Source organism: Chrysochloris asiatica, unplaced genomic scaffold (assembly GCF_000296735.1).
Source record: "Chrysochloris asiatica unplaced genomic scaffold, ChrAsi1.0 scaffold00004, whole genome shotgun sequence".
In the NCBI taxonomy this organism is placed as follows: Eukaryota; Metazoa; Chordata; class Mammalia; order Afrosoricida; family Chrysochloridae; genus Chrysochloris; species Chrysochloris asiatica.
The window spans coordinates 23,388,191-23,408,922 of record NW_006408522.1 but is presented as its reverse complement, the minus strand read 5'-3'; the positions used below and the strand labels follow the sequence as shown (position 1 = coordinate 23,408,922).

General features: G+C 38.6%; 1 protein-coding gene across 2 annotated transcripts in view; it reads right to left on the bottom strand.

The window, feature by feature from the left end:
* The window catches only part of GABPB1 (GA binding protein transcription factor, beta subunit 1), a 93,011-nt gene that overhangs the window by 9,424 nt on the left and 62,855 nt on the right, over nt 1-20,732 (bottom strand). The window contains exon 7 of one of the 2 annotated variants that reach the window (XM_006831657.1): nt 12,951-13,136. In XM_006831657.1, the coding sequence (XP_006831720.1) occupies nt 12,951-13,136 (186 nt within the window). The remainder of the gene's footprint in view (nt 1-12,950; nt 13,137-20,732) is intronic. The other variant, XM_006831658.1, reaches the window with a different exon arrangement.

The following is a 20,732-nucleotide window of genomic DNA, read 5'->3' as shown; positions in this document are numbered from 1 at the left end:
CTGTCATTTTTCTGTGATATAAATAGAAGAGTGAAGAACTCTTCAGGGGGAAGGTAAAGAGATTATACAGAATTTCACAGACCCAGAAGAAGGATATGTGGTGAAGCAAAAGCTTCACATTTTTATATTTTTGTTTATTAAAGATGTCTATGGCTTTGTAGCAATATTTTTTTACTTTTTGTACAGTCTCATTTTTCTCCATTTTGTACACAAAAAGAAATATATGTATATAGAGACATTGCACTACACCTTGCTTGTTTTTACGCCATATATCGAAGCGATCTTTCTGTATCAGTACATAGAGAACTTCCCTTTGCTCAGCTATATAATATTCTATTGTGTGAATGTACCATTCTGTGGATTGTCTGCTCATTCCTTTTTCTATTAGGTTCTGGACTTTGTCTCAATTTTCAATAATTCTTTATATGTAATATAAAATTTACATATAGATGTAAGGATGTTTCAAAAAGTTTGTGGAAAACTTTATTTTTCCACAAACTTGTGAAGCCCCCTTGTATATGCAGTCCTCGTTTTGTCCAAAAAAGTGACTGGGCAAGCCAAAACTATCCAAAGCAATCTTAATAATCAATGGGGAAAATTACAGTTATTTTTGTGACCTTTAAAATTTGACAAAACATTAAAAACTTTCTTACTATCAGGTTTAATCAGAAGAGGAATTGACTATGATGAATTGCCTACACAGTACTTTTTTTTTTAAATAAAGGTAAAGCTGATACATATTTAGTACACTGCCATTTTAAACATAAGAAAGATTGGTTTTTCTTTTTGTTTTGTTAAAAACTAATAATAAAAAAAATATTAGTTTGAACAGCCTTGCCTCCTCTTCTTCATAGAACTTACAAATGCATCATCTTTCCTATGCCTTGGCAAATTATCATACTCTTAAAAAAAAGTCTGAGTCAGCTTCCAACATTTCATCCTATACATTTTCAATGCTAGGAATTACCGCTAAAGGTTCTTTAATGGTTAAGTTGTTTTGGATGGCATTACTTCTGAGGCATCTTCATCCCTCTCATCAAAACCAGTTTCCTTATTTATATAGATTAGTTCACCTTCACTAAGTTCTTCAGGCTGCTTACAGTTTACATATTCCCATCTCAGAAATCTCTTCTATTAACCTTATTTATGTTGATTCATATTTTATTTCCAGCATTATCACTTTTTCTTTGTCCTTTTATTTTTGTTGGCCAGTTCATAAAATGTAACATTTTATTACTAGGTGAATAGAAGCAATGTAACTCCATGCTTTGCTGCCTGCTTATGAACTGAAGAGATACACTGAGATCTATCAGAGTCAGACTTTGCAATAAGTGACCTGATTTGTCACTGATCATGGTGTGCATTTGTTATCTGCACAGTGATGTGTGGGCTAAAGTGCTATCAGTTAAGTTTGTATTTCATGCAATTCTCAGTTAATATACCACAGAGTAAGTGAAATTTGAAAACCATGTTGCCTGAAAACTGGTGGTATATTGAAACTGTGTGAGCACTGTCTCCCTGTATGTGTATGGATCTGTGTGTGTTTAAACTAGGGCAAACAGTCATTTGCCCAAACATTTCAACGATTTTCTGTTTTCATTTTCTGAAATTGCTTATGGTGCTTTATTCATCACAAACAGGTTTTTGATGTTTATGTGGATAAATTTATCACACATTTATGTTTTCTGAATTTATGCATCATGGTTAGAAAGGCCATGCCACTCCAAGGTAATAAAAGATTTTGTACAAGTTTTTCTTCTAATGCTCTTAAGGTTTATTTTTTTTACATTTAAATCTTTGTGCTATTTTGGATTTTATTTGTGTATACATTATAAGGTATGGATTCAGCTTTTTTTCAGATGACTATCCTGTTGCCTCTTTATTACACAGACCATTTTTATTCTATTTGAGATAACATCTTTTTTATGTTCTACATGCATTTTAGGAGCACTGGTAGCATAGTGTTTATAAATCGGGCTGCGAATCCCATGGTCAGCAGTTCGAAACTACCAGCTGTTCCGCAGGAGAAAGATAAGGCTTTCTGTTCCTATAAAGATTTACAGCCTCAAAAACCCTGTACAGTGTCACTATGAGTCAGAACCGACTCCATGGCACATAACAACAACAACTAAATATGCATTTTGGCTTATTTCTGCGCTTGATATCTGTTTCATAGTCTGTATATTCACATGTCAGTTGCTGCCAAGTAGCCAGAGTCATGGTGATCCCTATGTTACCAAGTAGAACTGCTCCACAGGGTTTTTCTTGGCCCTGATCGTCACGAAAACAGTTTTCCAGGCTTATATTCTGTGGAATGGCTGGGTGAGTTTGAACTGAAAATTTTTAGGTTTGCACCTGATGGGATATTGCTTGTGTCACCAGGTTTTTCATATATCAGGTTACACATTTTTTTAACTAAGGAGGCTTTAAAAGTATATCTAATGGGAACCCTCCCATTGCTCTTTTTCAGAGACCTTTGTTCTTCTAATCCCTACCCCAACAACATAAACTTTAGAATCAGTTTGTTAATTCAGGAAGAATCGAGAGCTTTATGACATTAAGTCTTCCTATCCAAAATCCTGGGTGTCTTTCTATTTATTCAACAGTGAGGATACACTATACAATGTCAGGTTTGGAAGCAATTCTGTATTTGCGTGATACAAAAATATGAGGGGACTTCAAAAAGTTCTATAAAACTGGAATTTCCCCCCAAAACTTTTGAAACCCATTGTACTTTAAAGTTTTCTATACCACTGGAATTATTTCCTAATTTTTGTAGAAGCAACTGGTCCTGATCCAAGTCTTTGACCAACTATCAGCAGATTTCTGCAGAGCAAGAGAAAGGCCTCCCAGCCATCCTAAGTCAAAGGCACCTTTGTGTATTGTATAGCAACAAATTCTCTTTCAATTTTTCTTGAAACATGGTATCTCTATAACATACCTCCTCCATCACTCAAAATCTAATTTCTACAACCAGACAGAAGAGCTTCTACCTCCTGTCCTCTCCCCAAATTCCTTCAGTGGCCATGCAGGGACATAGTGTCTGCAATCCTAATAATCCTCCAAAGGGTTACATGCACACATACTTTGTGGGGGTAGTGCTTGCTCAGATAGGCACTTTCTGTATTTCGCTCTGCCTGCCCTAGTACTCTTGCCCTAACCTATTTTAGCCCAGTTTGCAGTAGCTCTTACTGAGGATGGGGAGCCCTATCTTTCTGTGAGTGTACATTTACTGGTGATTTTTTAACTCAGTATCTTCATTGATATGTATCGTCATGGGTTTTCTTAAGAGACTACTTGCCGGAGACTTCCGATTGGCTGCCGCAGAGCAGTCAAGTAGGGCAGGCTCTGTGGGGGAGGGGGTTGAAGGCCCAGGGCTCTCACAAATCTACACCAGAGCTCTGGATCTACCCTGAGGGTCTGGGCGTCAGTTTCCCACAACCTCAAGCAGAAAAATCATGGTATAAAGGAAAACATTGTGTTTTGGAAATTGGCATGTGGCTCCCTCTGCGGCCATCCAGCCCGGGTGGAAGTCAGAAGGTGGGACTATAGACAGACCAGCAAAGGGAACCTGCACTAAAAGCAGGGAAGCGACATTTGGGAGAGGAGGTGTGGAGGAGTTTTACACGTTTTTTTTCCTCCTTCTTTTCTGTTGTGCCCTCTTTGCCCAACCTGAACACCTTCAGGCGGGTGGGTGCACAGCCCCCAAAAAACTCCATCGTTGGGACCACAGCTTTCCCACGGGATAGAGAGAAAGGGCCCCATCAGTCCAAGAGTAAATCCTTTGGCTGCGGCTTTTGACTTCTGCCTGTGGGTCCCAGCCCTAAAGTTAACTTGTGCAGGGCAATTAACCCCTGCCTACCCAGAAAGAATAGTGGTTACGAATCGGGCTGTGAACCGTAAGGTCAGCAGTTCAAAACTACCAGCGGTTTTGTGGGAGAAAGATGAGGCTTTCTGCTCCCGTAAAGATTTACAGCCTTGGAAACCCTGTGCAGGGTCGCTATGAGTCAGATCCGACTCCACGGCACTTAACAACAACCCAGAAAGAAAAAAAAGCAGGTTTGGCCTGACAGATAAAACATATGAACAATCTGTAAAACCCCAACATAAGAAGACGCAACTATTCCTAGAATTACGCTGTGCATACATAGATACTTAACTGACCTTCAGAGACAAAAATCATAAAGAATATTTCTTCGACTAACTTCTCAATATCTATCTGTGCACCTCAACAGTAGTGACTAGGAGAGGGGCCTGAACAAGTGGATACTCCAGCCCACTACTGGAGGTTTCTACGGTACACATACACAAGTTTATTTTTGTTTCAAAAGTATATTCTTGTCTCTACTTTTGCATTGCTTCTACTTTTAGAACTTTTGGCCACATATTTTTACTGGAGGTGGGAGTTTTTCCCCCCTATGTTACCAAAGAAGAGACAGCAATCGTGGCCACATAGCCAAGCTACAAGAATACCCCATAATAGTCCACCATTGAGACAACAGGCAATAACAGCTACTAAACATTACATGCAAAAAGGGAAGTCTATCTCCTGATCTTATCCACCAGAAGACACCCAGTAAGTTTAATAACACAACAATAAACATCCAATTATGCATTAAAAAAACCATATAACTATTGGACATGACAAACAAAAAACAACAAAAGATATCAAAACATGCCCCAAAACAGAATAGAGTGGCAGAAGACAAATGAACTGGAGACAAAGGCTTTCTAGAAGAGGAAGAGCAGATTTTAGATATGCCTGAGAAAGAATTCAGAAGAATGATATGGAAACAAGTTCAAATGCTCCGAAAAAGGGTAGAGGAAAACAAGGAAGAAGTCAGGAAAGTACTACAAGAGCAATCAAATAAGATTGGTACAGCATTGGAAATAATTCAAAACCTGTAAAAAGAGGTCCAGATGATTAATAATAAAATATCAGAAATGGACAATACACTGAAAGGGGGAAGGAGCCGAATAGACGAGAAGGATGCCAGAACTAGCGAGCTAGAAAACAAATCTCTCAGGACTGCTAAGATAGAAGAGCAAGCTGAAAAAAGGATAAAAAAAATCTAGAGAGAGTCTAAGATTCATGCTGGATAACACGAAGAGGAACAACTTAAGAATTATTGGCATTCTGGAACAGGAAGAATCAAGAGAAGTCCACAAAGAAGATAGTTAAAGAGCTTCTAGAAGAAAATTTCCCTAACATCTTGAAAGATGAGAAGAAAACCATTCAAGAAGCCGAACATACCCCAGGAAGGAATGACCCCAAAAGAAAGTCACCAAGACATATAATAATCAAGATCTCCAAAATCAAAGACAAGGAAAGAAAACTAAAAGCGGCTAGGGAGAAGAGAAGTGTCACGTATAAAAGCAAGCAAATCAGATTAAGCTCTGACTATTCAAAACAAACCATGCAGGCAAGAAGGCAATGTGGAGACATATACAAAACCCTACAAGAAAAAAACTGCCAACCAAGAATCATCTATCCAGCAAAACTATCAAAAACATATGATGGTGCAATCAAAACACTCCAAGAAAAACAGAATCTGAGAGATTTTATCAAAATCAATCCAGCACTTCAAACCATCCTAAAAAGGGTTCTGTGGACTGAAAACCAACAAGAACAGATAACAACCACAGATTGACAGGCGTGGAAACACCACCTGGAACTCAGTCGACAGCAGAGTCCAGAACAGAACAAGACTACAACAACGAACTCAAAGGAGCTGGGGGTGGGGCGGGTGTCAGCCGAAGTTCAAAATTATGTCAATGCCAAAGAATGGATAAACATAGCAACAGAGATCCAGGCAGTGAGGATGTCAGTTAGATTACAGGATACAAAAGATTCTCTTATATGGAGAGAAAAGTTAGTAGACTATAAGGTAAGCCCAAAGAAAGTTAATACTTAACAACTTACCATGAAAATGAACTTCCAAGCAGAACATGAAAACTAAGAAGCTGACAAGAAATAGCACACACACACAAAACAAACTCAGTACAAGAAGGCATGCAGAACAAAGGAATGAACAACACTACCAAAAAAGTAAAATAATGGCAGCAATTAATTCATACCTATCAATAATTACATTGAATGTCAATAGATTGAATACACCAGTGAAGAGACAGAGAGTGGCACAATGGATAATAAAACAAGACCCTTCAATATGCTGCCTGCAAGAGACACACCTTACACACAAAAACAAAAACAGACTAAAAATTAAGGATTGAAAAAACTATACCACACTAACTGCAACAACAAGCAGGAGTGGCAATATTAATCTCTGATAAAGTAAACTTTAAGACAAAAACCAGTATAAGAGACAAAGAAGGGCACTATCTCATGATCAAAGGGTCAATTGAGTAAGACGACATAACCATAATAAATATCTACACTCCCAATGAAAAAGCACCAAGATAAATGAAGCAAACCTTACTAGAATTGAAGAAAGAAATAGATGAAGCTACAATTATAGTGGGAGATTTTAATACACCATTTTCAAAAAAGGACAGAACAACCTGAAAGAAACTTGACAAAGTTACTGAGGAACTAAACAACAAAATCAACAAACTTGACCTCATAGATGTGTATAGAGCATTCAACCCAACAATAGCACAATATACATTCTTCTCCAGTGCACATGGAACATTTTCCAGAATTGACCATGTGTTAGGTCACAAAGTAAGCCTCCATAAATTTACAAACATCAAAATACTACAAAGCATCTTTTCAGACCACACTGCTATAAAACAGGAAATCAACAATAAGAAGACCAGGGAAATAAAGTTGAATACATGGAAACTGAGCAACACCCTATTGAAAAGCGACTGGGTAAAAGAAATAAAACATGAATTCACAAAGTTCCCTAAAAACAAACGAGAATGAAAATACAACATACCAAAACCTTTGGAACATGGTGAAAGCAGTGCTGATAGGACAATTTATTGTGATAAATGCGCACATCCAAAAAGAAGAAAGAACCAAAATTAACACATTAACACAGTATCTCCAACAATTAGAAACAGATGAGCAGAGGGAACCTACAGTCACCAAAAGAAAAGAAATAATAAAGATAAGAGCAGAAATAAATGAGATGGAAAACAGTAAAACCATAGAAAGAATCAACAGGACAAGAAGCTGGTTCTTCGAAACCCAGATGGTTTCACGGGTGAGTTCTACCAAGAATCCAGGAAAGAACTGTCACCGATTCTACTCAAATTATTCCAGAATATAGAAGAGGATGGAAAACTTTCTAATACTTTTTATGAAGCAAGCATAACCCTCATACCAAAACAAGGGAAGGGCATCACTAAGAAAGAAAACTATAGACCAATATTCCTCATGAACACAGACATAAAAGTTCTCAACAATATCCTACCCAACAGAATCCAGCAGCACATCAAAAATATAATACATCATGACCAAGTGGGTTTCATAAAAGGGATGCAAGGATGGTTCAACATTAGAAAAACAATAAACGAAATCCACCATATAAATAAGAAAAAGGAAAAGAACCACATGATCATATCGATTGATGCAGAAAAGGCATTTGACAAAATCCAACATCCATTCCTGATAAAAACACTCAACAAAGTAGGAATTGAAGGGAAATTCCTCAACATAATCAAAAGCATATATATAAAACCAACAGCCTATTATCACTCTCAATGGAGAGAAACTGAAAGCCTTCCCTCTGCAAACAGGAACCAGACAAGGATGTCCTTTATCACCACTCCTATTCAATATTATTTTTGGAAGTTTTAGCCAGAGCTATACGCCATGATAGAGAAATTAAAGGCATCCAAATTGGCAAATAGGAAATAAAACTCTCTGTATTTGCAGACGATAAGATCCCATACATAGAAAATTCCAAAGACTCAGTAAAACAATTATAGACCTCATTGGAAGATTCAGCAAAGTGGCAGAGTATAAGATCGATATACAAAAATCAGTTGGATTCCTCTATAGTAACAATGACAGCTCTGAAAAAGACATCAGGTAAGCAATACCATTTACAATAGCAACCCAAAGGATGAAATATTTAGGAATAAACATAACCAGAGAAACAAAGAACTTATGCAAAGAAAATTACAAAACACTACTACAAGAAACCAAAAGAGACTTACAGAAGTGGATGAACATACCATGTTACTGGATAGGAAGACTCAAAATTGTGAAAATGTCAGTACTGCCCAAAGCAATTTACACATATAATGCAATCCCAATCCAGATTCCAACAACATTCTTCAAAGAGATGAAAAAGATAATTACTAAGGTTATATGGAAAGTAAAGAGACCAAGGATAAGCAAAGCACTGCTTAAGAAGAAGAACAATGTTGGAGGCCTCTCACTCCCCAATTTCAAAATTTACTACCTGGCTACAGTGGTCAAAACAGCCTCGTACTGGTACAATGAAAGATACATTGATCAACAGAACAGAATCAAGAATTCAGAAATTAGCCCATCCACGTACAGCCAACTGATTTTCCACAAAGTGCCTAGATAAATTGCTTGGGGAGGAGATAGTCTCTTTAACAGATGGTGCTGGCAAAACTAGAAAGCTATATGCAAAAGACTGAAACAAGATCTTTACCTCACACCCTATACAAAAAACAAACTCAGTATGCATTAAAGATCTAAATGTGAATTCCAAAATTATGAAGGTCATCAATGAAAAAATATGGACAAATGTGAGGGCCCTAATTCAGGGCATATACAGACTACCAAACATTTTGCAAAATACACTAACAAAAGTGGACAAAATAGATGAGTGGGACATACTAAAAATTTAAAATCTATGTGCATCAAAAGATTTCATCAGAAGAGTAAAAAGGGAACCCACAGAATGGAAAAAATCTTTTGTAACAACAAATCAGATAAGGGACTCATTTCTAAAATATAAAGGAAACTACAACACCTCTACAAGAAAAAGACAAATAACCCAATTAAAAAATGGGCACAGGACATTAACAGACATTTCACTAAGGAGGAGTTCCGGGCAGCCAACAAACATATGAAGAAACATTCACAATCACTAGCCATCAGAGAGATGCAAATCAAAATAACAATGAGATACCATCTCACACCAGCAATAACAGCAAAGATCAAAAATGTAGAGGACAATAAATGCTGATGAGGATGCGGAAAGAATGGGACCCTCCTACATTGCTGGTGGGAATGCAGAATGGTCCAACCTCTCTGGAAAGCAATATGGCGCTTCCTCAGAAGGCTGGAAATAGAAATACCTTATGATCCAGCAATTCCTCTACTTGGTATTTACCCACAAGAAACACGAACCATAACACAAGTAGATATATGCACACCAATGTTCATAGCAGAACTATTTACAATAGCAAAAAGATGCAGACAGTCAGTGCCCATCAAGTGAAGAATGGATAAACAAACTGTGGTACATAAACACAATGGAACACTATGCTACCCTGAAGAACAACAAGGAAGCTGCAAGCCACTGCATAACATGGATGAACCTTGAGGACATTACGCTAGTGAAATTAGTCAGTCACAAAAGGAGAAATACTGCATAAGACCATTATTGTAAAAGACTAAGAAAAAGAACCTACCCAAAAGGGGAAAAATAAAAAAACTATATATATAAAATTGCTGGTCACTGGGATGTATGGGATGAGAGGAGAGGAGGGAAGGAGGGGAAGATAGAGCAGAGTGTAGGGAACAGACACAGGAAAGCTTGGGTGCTGGGGCAGAGCGGGGCAGGGAGAGAGAAGGAGCCTGGCAATACACAAGAAGCCTGAGGCGAATAGAAGAACAAGGTGAATGGGAGAACAGTTAGGCAGGTTCCTATCAACTAAGTGGGACAGAGGTAAATGATGTATGTATGTATGTATGTATGTATGTATGTATGTATGTATGTATGTATGTATGTACAACCTTGAAATAACAGGCCTTCCTTATACAGGGATTGAGCCATGGTTTGAAAGGGTAAAAGAGGAATAATGTTAGGATGCTTGGCTGTCTTTTGAATCTTGGCTTCCCTTGCCTACCATTGTGAAATAGACACTTGGGGGAAAGGGGGAGGAATAGCCAGAAACATCACAATAGAAAACATGTAAGCCCATCTTCAGCCTATAACTGATTGGAATACCTTACAGGGGCCTAGAAATTGCCCAGACCCAAAATGGTGGGGGGGCCTATAAAGGCAAGAAATGACTGGCTTACAAGTTTTCAAGACAGAGCCTAGTTCCAGACGGGACAGGGGTAGGTAGAACCTCCACTGAATGATTTACAATCTGTTGGGACCCAGCTGGCGAAGGAAATGGGGATAAGACTCTTGTGGTATAATAGTGAATAGCTGCCATCAGGGCTGACTGTGAAGGTCAGAAATGTAGAGGTAGATTTTTTTTTTTGACAAAAGGAGGGGAGTGATTGATTTTGCAGCCCAGGAATGTAGGTCCCTTGGACCAACAAGTGAAAAGGCCGGAGAGTGTGACCCTACCCAGAGACGCAGTGAAGCCAGGCATGGAGACAGAGATGATGACGTGGACAGATGGAGTGGCTGGGGACACGGGACTCAGGGAGGGAGAAGAGCTTTTGCTCACAGCCAGGTGGCGGGCCTGTGGGGTATACCCTTTGGTTATTTTATGATGCAAGGAGGGGTTTGTAATCATTGCAATGAAATGAAATATGATAGGATGAATGTGAAGCTGAAGTGGGACAGAGGTAAATAATGATGTAGGCACAACCTTGGAACAACACGGCTCTGGGATACAGGGATTAAGACATGGTTGGAATGGGAAAAAGGGGGACAATAATGTTAAGATGCTTGGCTGTCTTTTGAATCTTGGTTTCCCTGGCATACCATTTTAAAATAGACACTTGATGGGAAGAGAAAGGAATAGCTAGAAATATCACCATAGAAAGCTTATAAGTCCGTCTTCTACCTAGAACTGATTGGAATACCTAAAATGGGGCTACAACGTGCCCAGTGATGGAGGCTTCCTACGGAGCCTCTGCATTATATATGACCCTAGGTGGAATCCTGAATAGCATCCAGAATCTTCTGAGGTGGGAAATTTCCACTTGAAAGGACAAGCAGACCAGCCTGGAGCAGTTAGAAGAACATAAGACACTTCTTGAAAGAAAGACCGATACGAAAAATACAAAACAATATAATATAGGCAGACCGACTGATTACTACAAGAACAAGCAAGTGACATGCCCAGGAGACATCAAGGCAAGTGGCCGGGTCCCCTCAGGGCAAATCTCCTTCTAAGACTAAGACTCAATGGGAATACACGCTGTGATTGGTGACCACGTTCATCACTGATAATAAGAAGTGAGGGAAAAACAGCAATGAAGCTGCGAGCTAAGCCCTACAGCGTTCAATAGACTCCTGTGAAAACCCGGCTAGAGACCTGATTGGCCAGCAATGTGGCAAGACCTAGGAACTCTTGGGCCCAGAGTCAGTGACACAGCCACAGAGGACTAGAGTGGAGAGTGAAGTGTCCAGCTGATAAGAAGAGAGGCCATATGCAGAAGAACACCCACACTTGCAGGTAACACCCAATTGACCTAGCTTCAATGACTGGATGATCAGAGCTCAACTAGAAGAAGAAAGAAGAGGGAAAAAAGAGTAATATAATATAATTTGATGAACTTGACCTACACCTATGGATGCAGTAGCTCAAAACATGGAACAAATCTTTACAACAAGGATCATTCCCACCCCCTCCATACACAGAGTAGACAGGAATGGACAACTTGGACATTGGCTACCCAAAGGGGGGAAGGGAAGCTACAGAAGCAAGAAGTGACTGGCTTATTAGCTTTCAAGAGAGAACCTAGATCCAGAAGGTGTGGAGCAAGGTAGAATCTCCACTGAGTAGTATCCAATCTGTCTAGGTGAGGCTGATGAAAGGAGATGTGGATAGGTCTCTTGTGATACAATAGTGAATAATTGTTATCAGGACTGATTGTGAGGGTTGGAAATGTAAAGGTAGACGTTTTGTAGCAAAAGGAGGGGAGTGATTAACTTTGCAGTCTAGGAATGGAGGTCCCTGGGACCATCAAGGGAGAAGAGCAGAGAGCAGAACCCTACCCAGAGAAGCAGTAACGCCAAAGATGGAGGCAGAGACGATTACGTGGAGAGATGGAACGGCTGGGGATTTTAGACCCAGAAAAGGGGCTGTGTGCTGATGACTGGGGGGCAGGCTTGCAGGGTAACCCTCTGGTTGGTTGATGATGCATTGAGGGGAATGTAACCATGGCAAGAAAATAATATACGATAGGATGAATGTAAAGCTGATATTCTCCCATGTAAGCTATCACATAATTCACAATAAAACATTAAAAAAAAAAAAAAAGTCTACTTGCCTTGGTTGTAATGTGTTAGGGACTTTCAGAAGCACTTAAAATGAAATTCTAAGATTTTCTCAATTTTTTTATTTTCACTGAAAATATAATTTGGGGGTTTTGCTTCATCCATCTTAGCTACTCTGTAAGGTTTCCAGGAAGTAAAGGCAGGAAAGCTTATACACACACAGCAAAATGGAAAATCTGCTAGAAGTTGCTACCTTGTTCCTATTATAAATTCTAAGTTCATGTTCTTTTTGCTTAACTTTTTCTTACATGGTATTTTAAAAAGTCACATCATATAAGAATTACATAAAAAGGTCTAAGTAATTGTTGCACAATGATATATTTTGTGAATTACTTATGGCAAAACCTATTTTCTAACCAGAATACTTTTAGAACAATTCTTCTTTCCATTTGGTGTGATATTCAGAAAAAGACAGCTAATTTTAATTTTAGCATCACCAAAATAAAATTAGGTCATTAAGTCTGTTGCACATGGTTACAATAACATAATGCAAAAATAAATGCTTGGGAAAACCTAAAACAATTTCCTACATTCATGTACATAAGTAAGAAATGAAAATACACAAAGTTTATGTAAATGCCTGCTACTAACCTTGTTGTCCATCTGGCATGGTCACAATGATGGGCTGACCAATTCCACTGGTTGGAATAGAGTGCAAATTTCCAAGCTGAATTCCATCTGTAACTATTGTGATAACTTGCTGACCCCCTGAACTCACTACTTGTTGAATTGCACCATCTACAGATTCTGCTGTAACTACTTCTTCCGTGGCCACTACTGGAAGAAAAGGGAAAAAAGAAGCAAAATTCAGTGAACAAAATAAAAGAAAGAATAAAACTTTATTTTTTCTTGTTCTGGCTACCTTTGCTTTCTCTGCTTCTTTCTTACACAGGAAAATTTTATATGGTTTGTAAGCTCATTCACCTGTTGTTGTTGTTAAGTGTCATCGAGTCGGTTCAAACCCATTGCAACCCTGTATAGGGTTTCCAAGGAGCAGCTGGCGAGCTTAAACTGCCAACCTTGCTATTGAACCCGACTTTGCAGTCCAGCGCACAAACCCACAATGCCAAACCAGGACTCTGTTCATATCTATTAAACAGTTAAGTACAAGTCCTAAAATTTATAATAAGTTAGTTTCCACTTACTGGAAACATACCTGAATAAAATGATCTTTTAAAAATGCTTTCCAAGGAACTAACCTTCATGGGCCTATTTTCATGAAATATTTATATTTACATGAAATATAAAGTCCCCTAAGGTCACAGAACAAGAGAATTTTATATGTGGTTAGACTCCATTTACATTAACATATGAGTTTACATACATTTCCAAATCCCGTGAAACAGAAATTTGTACATATTAAATAGGCAGAGGAAACATTTTTAACCCTTTTCAGATGAAGTCATCAAGGATTGCCTTGATAATATGTTGCATACAGAGCCACTTACTACAATGAACAATATAATACATTAACATTTACATAAGTAAAGTCTTAAAATATGCTCTTAATATTTTATAAGAGAAAATTCTGGCGGTTTGAAACAGCACTTCTGGCTTTGCCAACGTAAAAAAATCACAAGTTAATACTGCCAAAATCATTTGCTACAGGCAATGCTATGTCCAACATCTAACCCTAAAAGACATGCACAGGAATATTCATATCAGCTCCTTTTAAAACAGTAAAAAATCTAGAAACAACCAGATATATACAAACAGTAGAATGGAAAAACTGTGATAGAGGTATAAATGAAGATGTTGTTTTTGTTTAAATGTCATTGAGTCGATTCAGACTCATAGCAACCTTATATAAGGTTTCTGAGGAGTGGCTGGTGAGTTTGAACCACTGACTTTGTGGTTCAAACCGACCTTGCGGTCCAGCACCACACCAGGACTCCAAATACATGAAGATTCTATGGTGGTGGTGATTATGTGCCGTAGAGTCGGTTCTGACTCACAGAGACCGGGCATAGGGTTTCTGGAGCTGTAAATCTTGAGAAGAGATAAAAAGCCTCATCTTTCACCCATGGAACAGCTGGTAGTTTCAAACCATCAGTGTTGAAGTTAGCTGCCCAACTCGTAATTAAAAGGACTTACGGAGTCCTGGTATGGTGCTGCAGGATAAGCACTGAACTGCTAATCACAAGATTAGTGGTTGAAATCTACCAGCAGCTCCTTGGTGGCTGCGAGTTGGAACTGACCTGACAGAATACAGCAACAACAGCCAAAACTGTACATGCAGCAAAAATACTGCTGAGTGAGGTTAAGTGGATACAGAAGTATATACATACACTGCTGACCTTCCATTGATGACATTAGTAATAGCTAGAGATATATATCACTTTGATAATTCTTCAAACTGTATACTTATATGACACGTGTACTTTTCTGTATGCATTTTCTTCAATAAAAAAGAACCATAATAAGAACTAATGATAGTAATGAAATATAACACATTAATTTTTTTTTAAATCCATCATGACTAATTACAAGTGTCACAACTGTAAAAGTAGAAGTTTTGTAACATAAATGGGAGAGCAGTTAATCTAACATTATAGGAACAGAGGACCCTATGACCATCAGGGGAGAAGGGCATGAGCAGAATGTGGGACCCTATCCAGAGAAGCAGCAATACCAGAGATGGAGTCAGAGATGATGACATGGAGAGAGGGAGCAGCTAAGGACTCCAGACTCATGGAAAGAGAAAGGCTGTGTAATGGCGGCCAGGAGGCAAGGTTGCAGAATGTGCCCTTGGGTTGTTTAAATGATTATTATGTATTCCTGAGTGTTTTTGTGTACATCAAAATTTTTTTAAAAAACTAAGGGAATAGAAGCAAATACTGTTGAATGGTGATGCATGAAGGGGATTAATACAATAGGGCAACTGCAAAACCCATGTTCTCCCAAGTAAACTATCATTCAATTTACAGCAAAAGCTTTTCAAAAGAAAAAAATATCTATTTGTCCATTTCAATACCTCATAAAAAGGGGAAGGGGACAAACTTGACAGAAGAATGACATCTAATTAACAGAGGAGGCAGAACAAAATCAGAAAAATCATACTATAATTCCCAATGTAATAAGTGATTCAGGTAAGGATCACTGTTGTTGTTAAGTGCCATAGAGTACAGTTCCAACTCAGAGCGACCCTGTATAGGGTGTTCCAAAGCTTTAAATCGTCGTGAGAGCATAAAGTCTTATCTTTCTCCCGTGAAGTGGATGGCAGGCTCACACCTTGGACCTTGTGGTTCGCAATCTAGTGCTTATCATATGGAGCCACAATATTCCCTGAGGATCACTAAAATCATTAGTGGAATGTTTTTGGGAAACAGGATATTAAAATGGTCTCAGTATCACACCCAGAATGACTATGACTTAAAAGAGGAGATTTGCACTTGTAAAGACAGGGTAGGTAGTCACTGCTTTCACCGAGTGGTAAATAAAATGGTAAATCAAAAATTACTACCAAAAATTATAGAAACCTTTTTTAAACAAGAAATATCAGATATGAATCTTTTATTTCTCCACTTAGCCTCCATCTACCTCTTGAAACTTCAGAAGGCAGTGTTTCCATCTCTCTAAACCCTTCCCCAAAGAAATCTGTATCCTTTGACATACACCATATCAAAAGAATAGCTTTGACATCCTTGAGGGACTCAAACTGTGTTCGTTTTAAATGCTTTTTGAGTACTGGGGACAAACAGAAGCCTGAAGGGACAAGATCAAGGCTGTAGAGTGGATGGATAAGGTTTACCAATAAAATTCTCTTAGGACAGCCCTTACTACTCTCAAAGATTGAGTAGGTGTATAGTCACGTAGAGGCCAAGATGGCCAAACTTCGTCTCTCATACTTTGGACATATTGTCAGGAGGGACCAGTCGCTGGAGAAGAATATCATGTTTGGTAAGGTGGAGAGTAAGAGAAAAAGAGGAAGACCCCCAACAAGAATGGATTGGCCAAATGGCAGCATTGATGGACTCAAGCGTGCCAACAGTAGTGAAGTTGGCCCAGGATCGGGCAGTATTTCATAAGGTCGCTATGGGTCGGTACTGACTCGATGGCACCTACCAACAACATTGTCATGATGGAAAAAAATTCCTCGGCACTACTTTCCTGGTCTTTTTCTCATCAATGCACTTTTCAGTGTTCTAAACACTTCCTCCTAACAAGCCCCCATGATTATCTTATGTCCTTGGAGAAAATCTATCAGGATTACTTACTCCCCTGGGGACCGCAAAAATCAGTCACCATAACCTTCTTAACTGACCTCTCTGTTTTGAATTTAACTGGCCCAGCAGCCCTCCTTGGAAGCCACTGCTTTCATTGGACCTTTTCTTGAAGGTACCCTAACAAGGCTAAGACAAGTGTATTACTGAGAGAACTGGTCTGCATCGATCGACTGATACCAGAACATGTTTAAACACACAGAGGAGACAGTCCTTGTTCTTGGGAGCTACAACTGAAATATTTACGGATGACATTGTTAGGATGATCTGGCAAAACAGAAGTACGTGGGGGTATGTGTATTTGTGTGTGAGTCAGAAAAAGGGTGTGCAGGCATGGCAAGATGTTGATAACTGGTGAATATAGGTGAAGGGTATAAAAGTTTATCCTATTACTCATCCCCCAATTTCACTGTGGATTTGAAAATTGTCAAGAAAAAAATGAATTTTATGAAATAATGGCAAGTCTACCTAAAAGAAATGGCTTAAAGACTATTCTAAACAAAATACTCTTCTTAAGTTTTATTTGAGGCAGCCCTTTACAAAAACATAACTATACAACATCATTCTCTACTAAAATCAAGCTACCATCAGATCCTCAGTAGCTCTCAAACATACACTCTGAGTTGCTACCAACTCATAATAGAACTTATGAATACCAATGATCACAGAATTTACTAAAGAAAGAGAGGATATAAACATATGAACTCCTTTAAAAAAAAATTTTTTTTAAAGGCAAGATATGTACTGTGTTCCAGGATCTACTCACGGCAATAGGCCTGGCTTCCACCCTATTACTGTGCCATTTGATAATCAAGAGTCACAAACAAACCACAGAAGGTAACATTCAAAACACAAACAACATTTACATTTTGAGTTCTCTCATTATTTTTGTTTGCCTTTAAACTATAATCTGACTTTACAACCAAGCACTTAAGAAAATTTCAGGAAAGTAATTACAAAATGAAATGTACGGTACAGAATAGCAATATATTCAACAGAACAACCACTAAGGTTTTCAAACACATTAAGTATTGCTTTGATTTTTTTTTTCATATCCATATGAAAAAGAAATATCCACTCTGATTCAATACTATCTCCAGACAGCAAATATTTTAAGGCATAATCATAAGCAAGACATTTCTGAGATCACACATGAGACAGGCACAACTCAAGAACTTTCATCTTTGTCCAGTTGTCAATGTCATTAAAATAATAGAACCCTTATCTTTCATCTAAAGAGCTTTCTTTTTAAGTTGTGCTATGGTAAGGAATTTAAGAAAAAATTACAAAGAAGTCTTTACGTAGGAAAACAAAGTACCCCCTAGAATTTTTATAAACAACCTAATAGCAAAATTCTGAAAAAAGTATTGCTTAAAAATATATACTTTTCCAAACATAAAACCTCTAACTAGAAATAGCCACTATCATAAATATTCATTGATCTGATTCAAAAATCAAGTTGTAATACTTAGAGCCTAAAGAATCAACAGCATCTTTGAAAGCATCTCCTTTGTTCAGCAGGACTTCTGAACTATAATGCCACATGGTTCAAGTAAGACTGGGAGGAAAGCTGTCTTTAAAATATTCTGAAAGACTGAAAATTCTATGTAGAAATATTTTCAACAATAAACACACAGTACATTTATTAAAGAAAAATATAACACATTTCAAATTTATTATGCCAGCTATTGAAGTTGAAATTAAAAAATAAAAACAAAATAATATGTCCTTTACAGCCAATTCACTTGTATTGCCCTATTTTATTTAGGAAGAGATTTAAAAAAAAAAAAAAAAAAAGTGCAGAGGGTACGTGGTTCAAATTTCACTATCAGAGAATTTCTAATGGCTACTAGACATATAGGAGTCCTGGTGTGGTGCTGTGGGCTAATGTGGCAGACTGCAAAATCATTTGAACTGCAAGGACAGTGGTTCAAGCTGACCAGCTGCTCCTTGGAAACCCTATGCAGGGTTGCTATGGGTCGGAATTGACTCGATGGTACTTGACAACTAGACATATTATGGAGTCCTAGTGCATGTGGCATGTGGCACTTCAGGACAAACATTGGACTACTAACTGCAAGGTCAACATTTCAAACCCTCCAGCTGCTCCTTGGAAACCCTACGCAAGGTCTTGAGTGCAAACCAACTCCACAGCGCTTAATAAAACAAAACTAAAACTAAACAATAGCGTAGTGGTTACGAATCGGGCTGCGAACCTTAAGGTCAGCGGTTCGAAACTACCAGCTGCTCCGCGGGAGAAAGATGAGGCTTTCTACTCCCGTAAGGATTTACACCCTCGGAAACCCTGTACAGGGTCGCTATGGGTCGGAACCGACTCGACGGCACTTAACAACAACAACAACAACAAAACTAAACAAAAGATGGATTATTGGAGTTCCTGGGTGGTGCAGTTAATGTGCTTGGAGGTCCCAGTCTACCTAAAAGCATCTCAAAAGAATGGTCTAGCAATCAATCTAATCAGGAAAAAAAAACCAACCGTTGAAAACTCTATGATACACAGTTCTACTCTGCCATTCATGGGGTTACCCTGAGTCAGAACTGACTTGATGACTACGTGTTTGGACAGATTACACCATTGGAAACACATCATTAACAACAAGCAGACGTCGCTCTAAAGACAACTAGAAAGCTGGTCCTATATTTAATGCATTTAATCAAGGGATTCTATACCTGGGCTGCAAGGAAGAATAATGTTAAGCAAAAAATAGTTGACATAGAATTACAGGCTGGTGGTGGTGGTGATGTGCCATGGAGTCGATTACGACTCATAGCAACCCTGTATAGGGTTTCTGAGGCTATACATCTTTACGGGAACTGAAAGCCTCATCTTTCTCCCATGGAATGGCTGGTAGTGTCAAACTGCAGACCATGTGATGAGCAGCCCAGCTCATACCACTGTGCTACCAGAGCCACAAAACAGTGTTTTATTATAGAGTACAAAGACTAGACAGAGTAGATGTAAGACGCAAATCTGACCAATCACAACTTCAAATTCTATATACAAAAAACTCATCTATTCACTTCTTACTCTCTTGACCACAATCCTAACTCATGATACTACTATTCCTTCCCTGAGAAGTTAAATACATGGAGAAATAAAGGCTTAGGAGGAAAAATGTAAAACTGGAAATATTTATATGAGAAACGGTAGTAAGTAAGCAATCCAATGAGATATATGAATGATCAAGTATTATATTTGCTTGCAATGTCAAGAAGAGAAAAGGTTTTGTTTCATAATGAAGTCATTATAATAGACTAATTTCCTTTATCAGGTTCCCACTGGACTAACATTAAAATCTTGCTTAGTATGCTTAAGACAGTCCTAATGTACTCATGAAACCCAGCTGAAACTCAATTTTCAGTGAAAAGACATAGTCCCCTAGGCTATTACAAGGGCCTCCTCTGTATAGAGAGAGAAGGTCAACCAGCCAGCCAGCCAGCCAGTGAGCTAGCACCCCACTAAAATGCAGTCCATATGCTGCTACATTCTAGGCACCTGGGAACCACAAGTGTTTATTGTACCATTAAGTTGGTAACAAACAACAGTATGTTCAGTAGTAATCATGGCATCCTTAAAATTGTTGAGCTCCATTGTTGCTGCCACTGAACTGTATCAATCCATCTTGTTAGGGGTCATCCTCTTTCTCGTTGACCCTCCACTTTACTAAGCATAACATCTTTCTCCAGGGACCGAGTCCTCCTGACAACATATCCAAAGCACAAGAAACAAAGTCTTCCCATCCTTGCTTCTAAGGAACATTGTGACTGTATTTCTTCTAATATTTGTTGTTGTTGTCAGGTGCCATCGAGTTGGCACCGACTCATAGCGACCCCATGCACAGCAGAACAAAACAATGCCCGATTCTGGGCCAACCTCACTACTGTTGCCACACTTGAGTCCATCAATGCTGCCACCTGGCCAATCTATCTCGTTGAGAGTCTTCCTCTTTTTCTCTTACCCTCCATCTTACCAAACATGGTATCCTTCTCAAGCAACTGGTCCCTCCTGACAATATGTCCAAAGTATGAGAGACAAAGTTTAGCCATCTTGGCCTCCAAGGAGCACTCTGGCTGCACTTCTTCCAAAACAGATCTATTGGTTCTTTTGGCAGTCCATGGCACTTTTAGT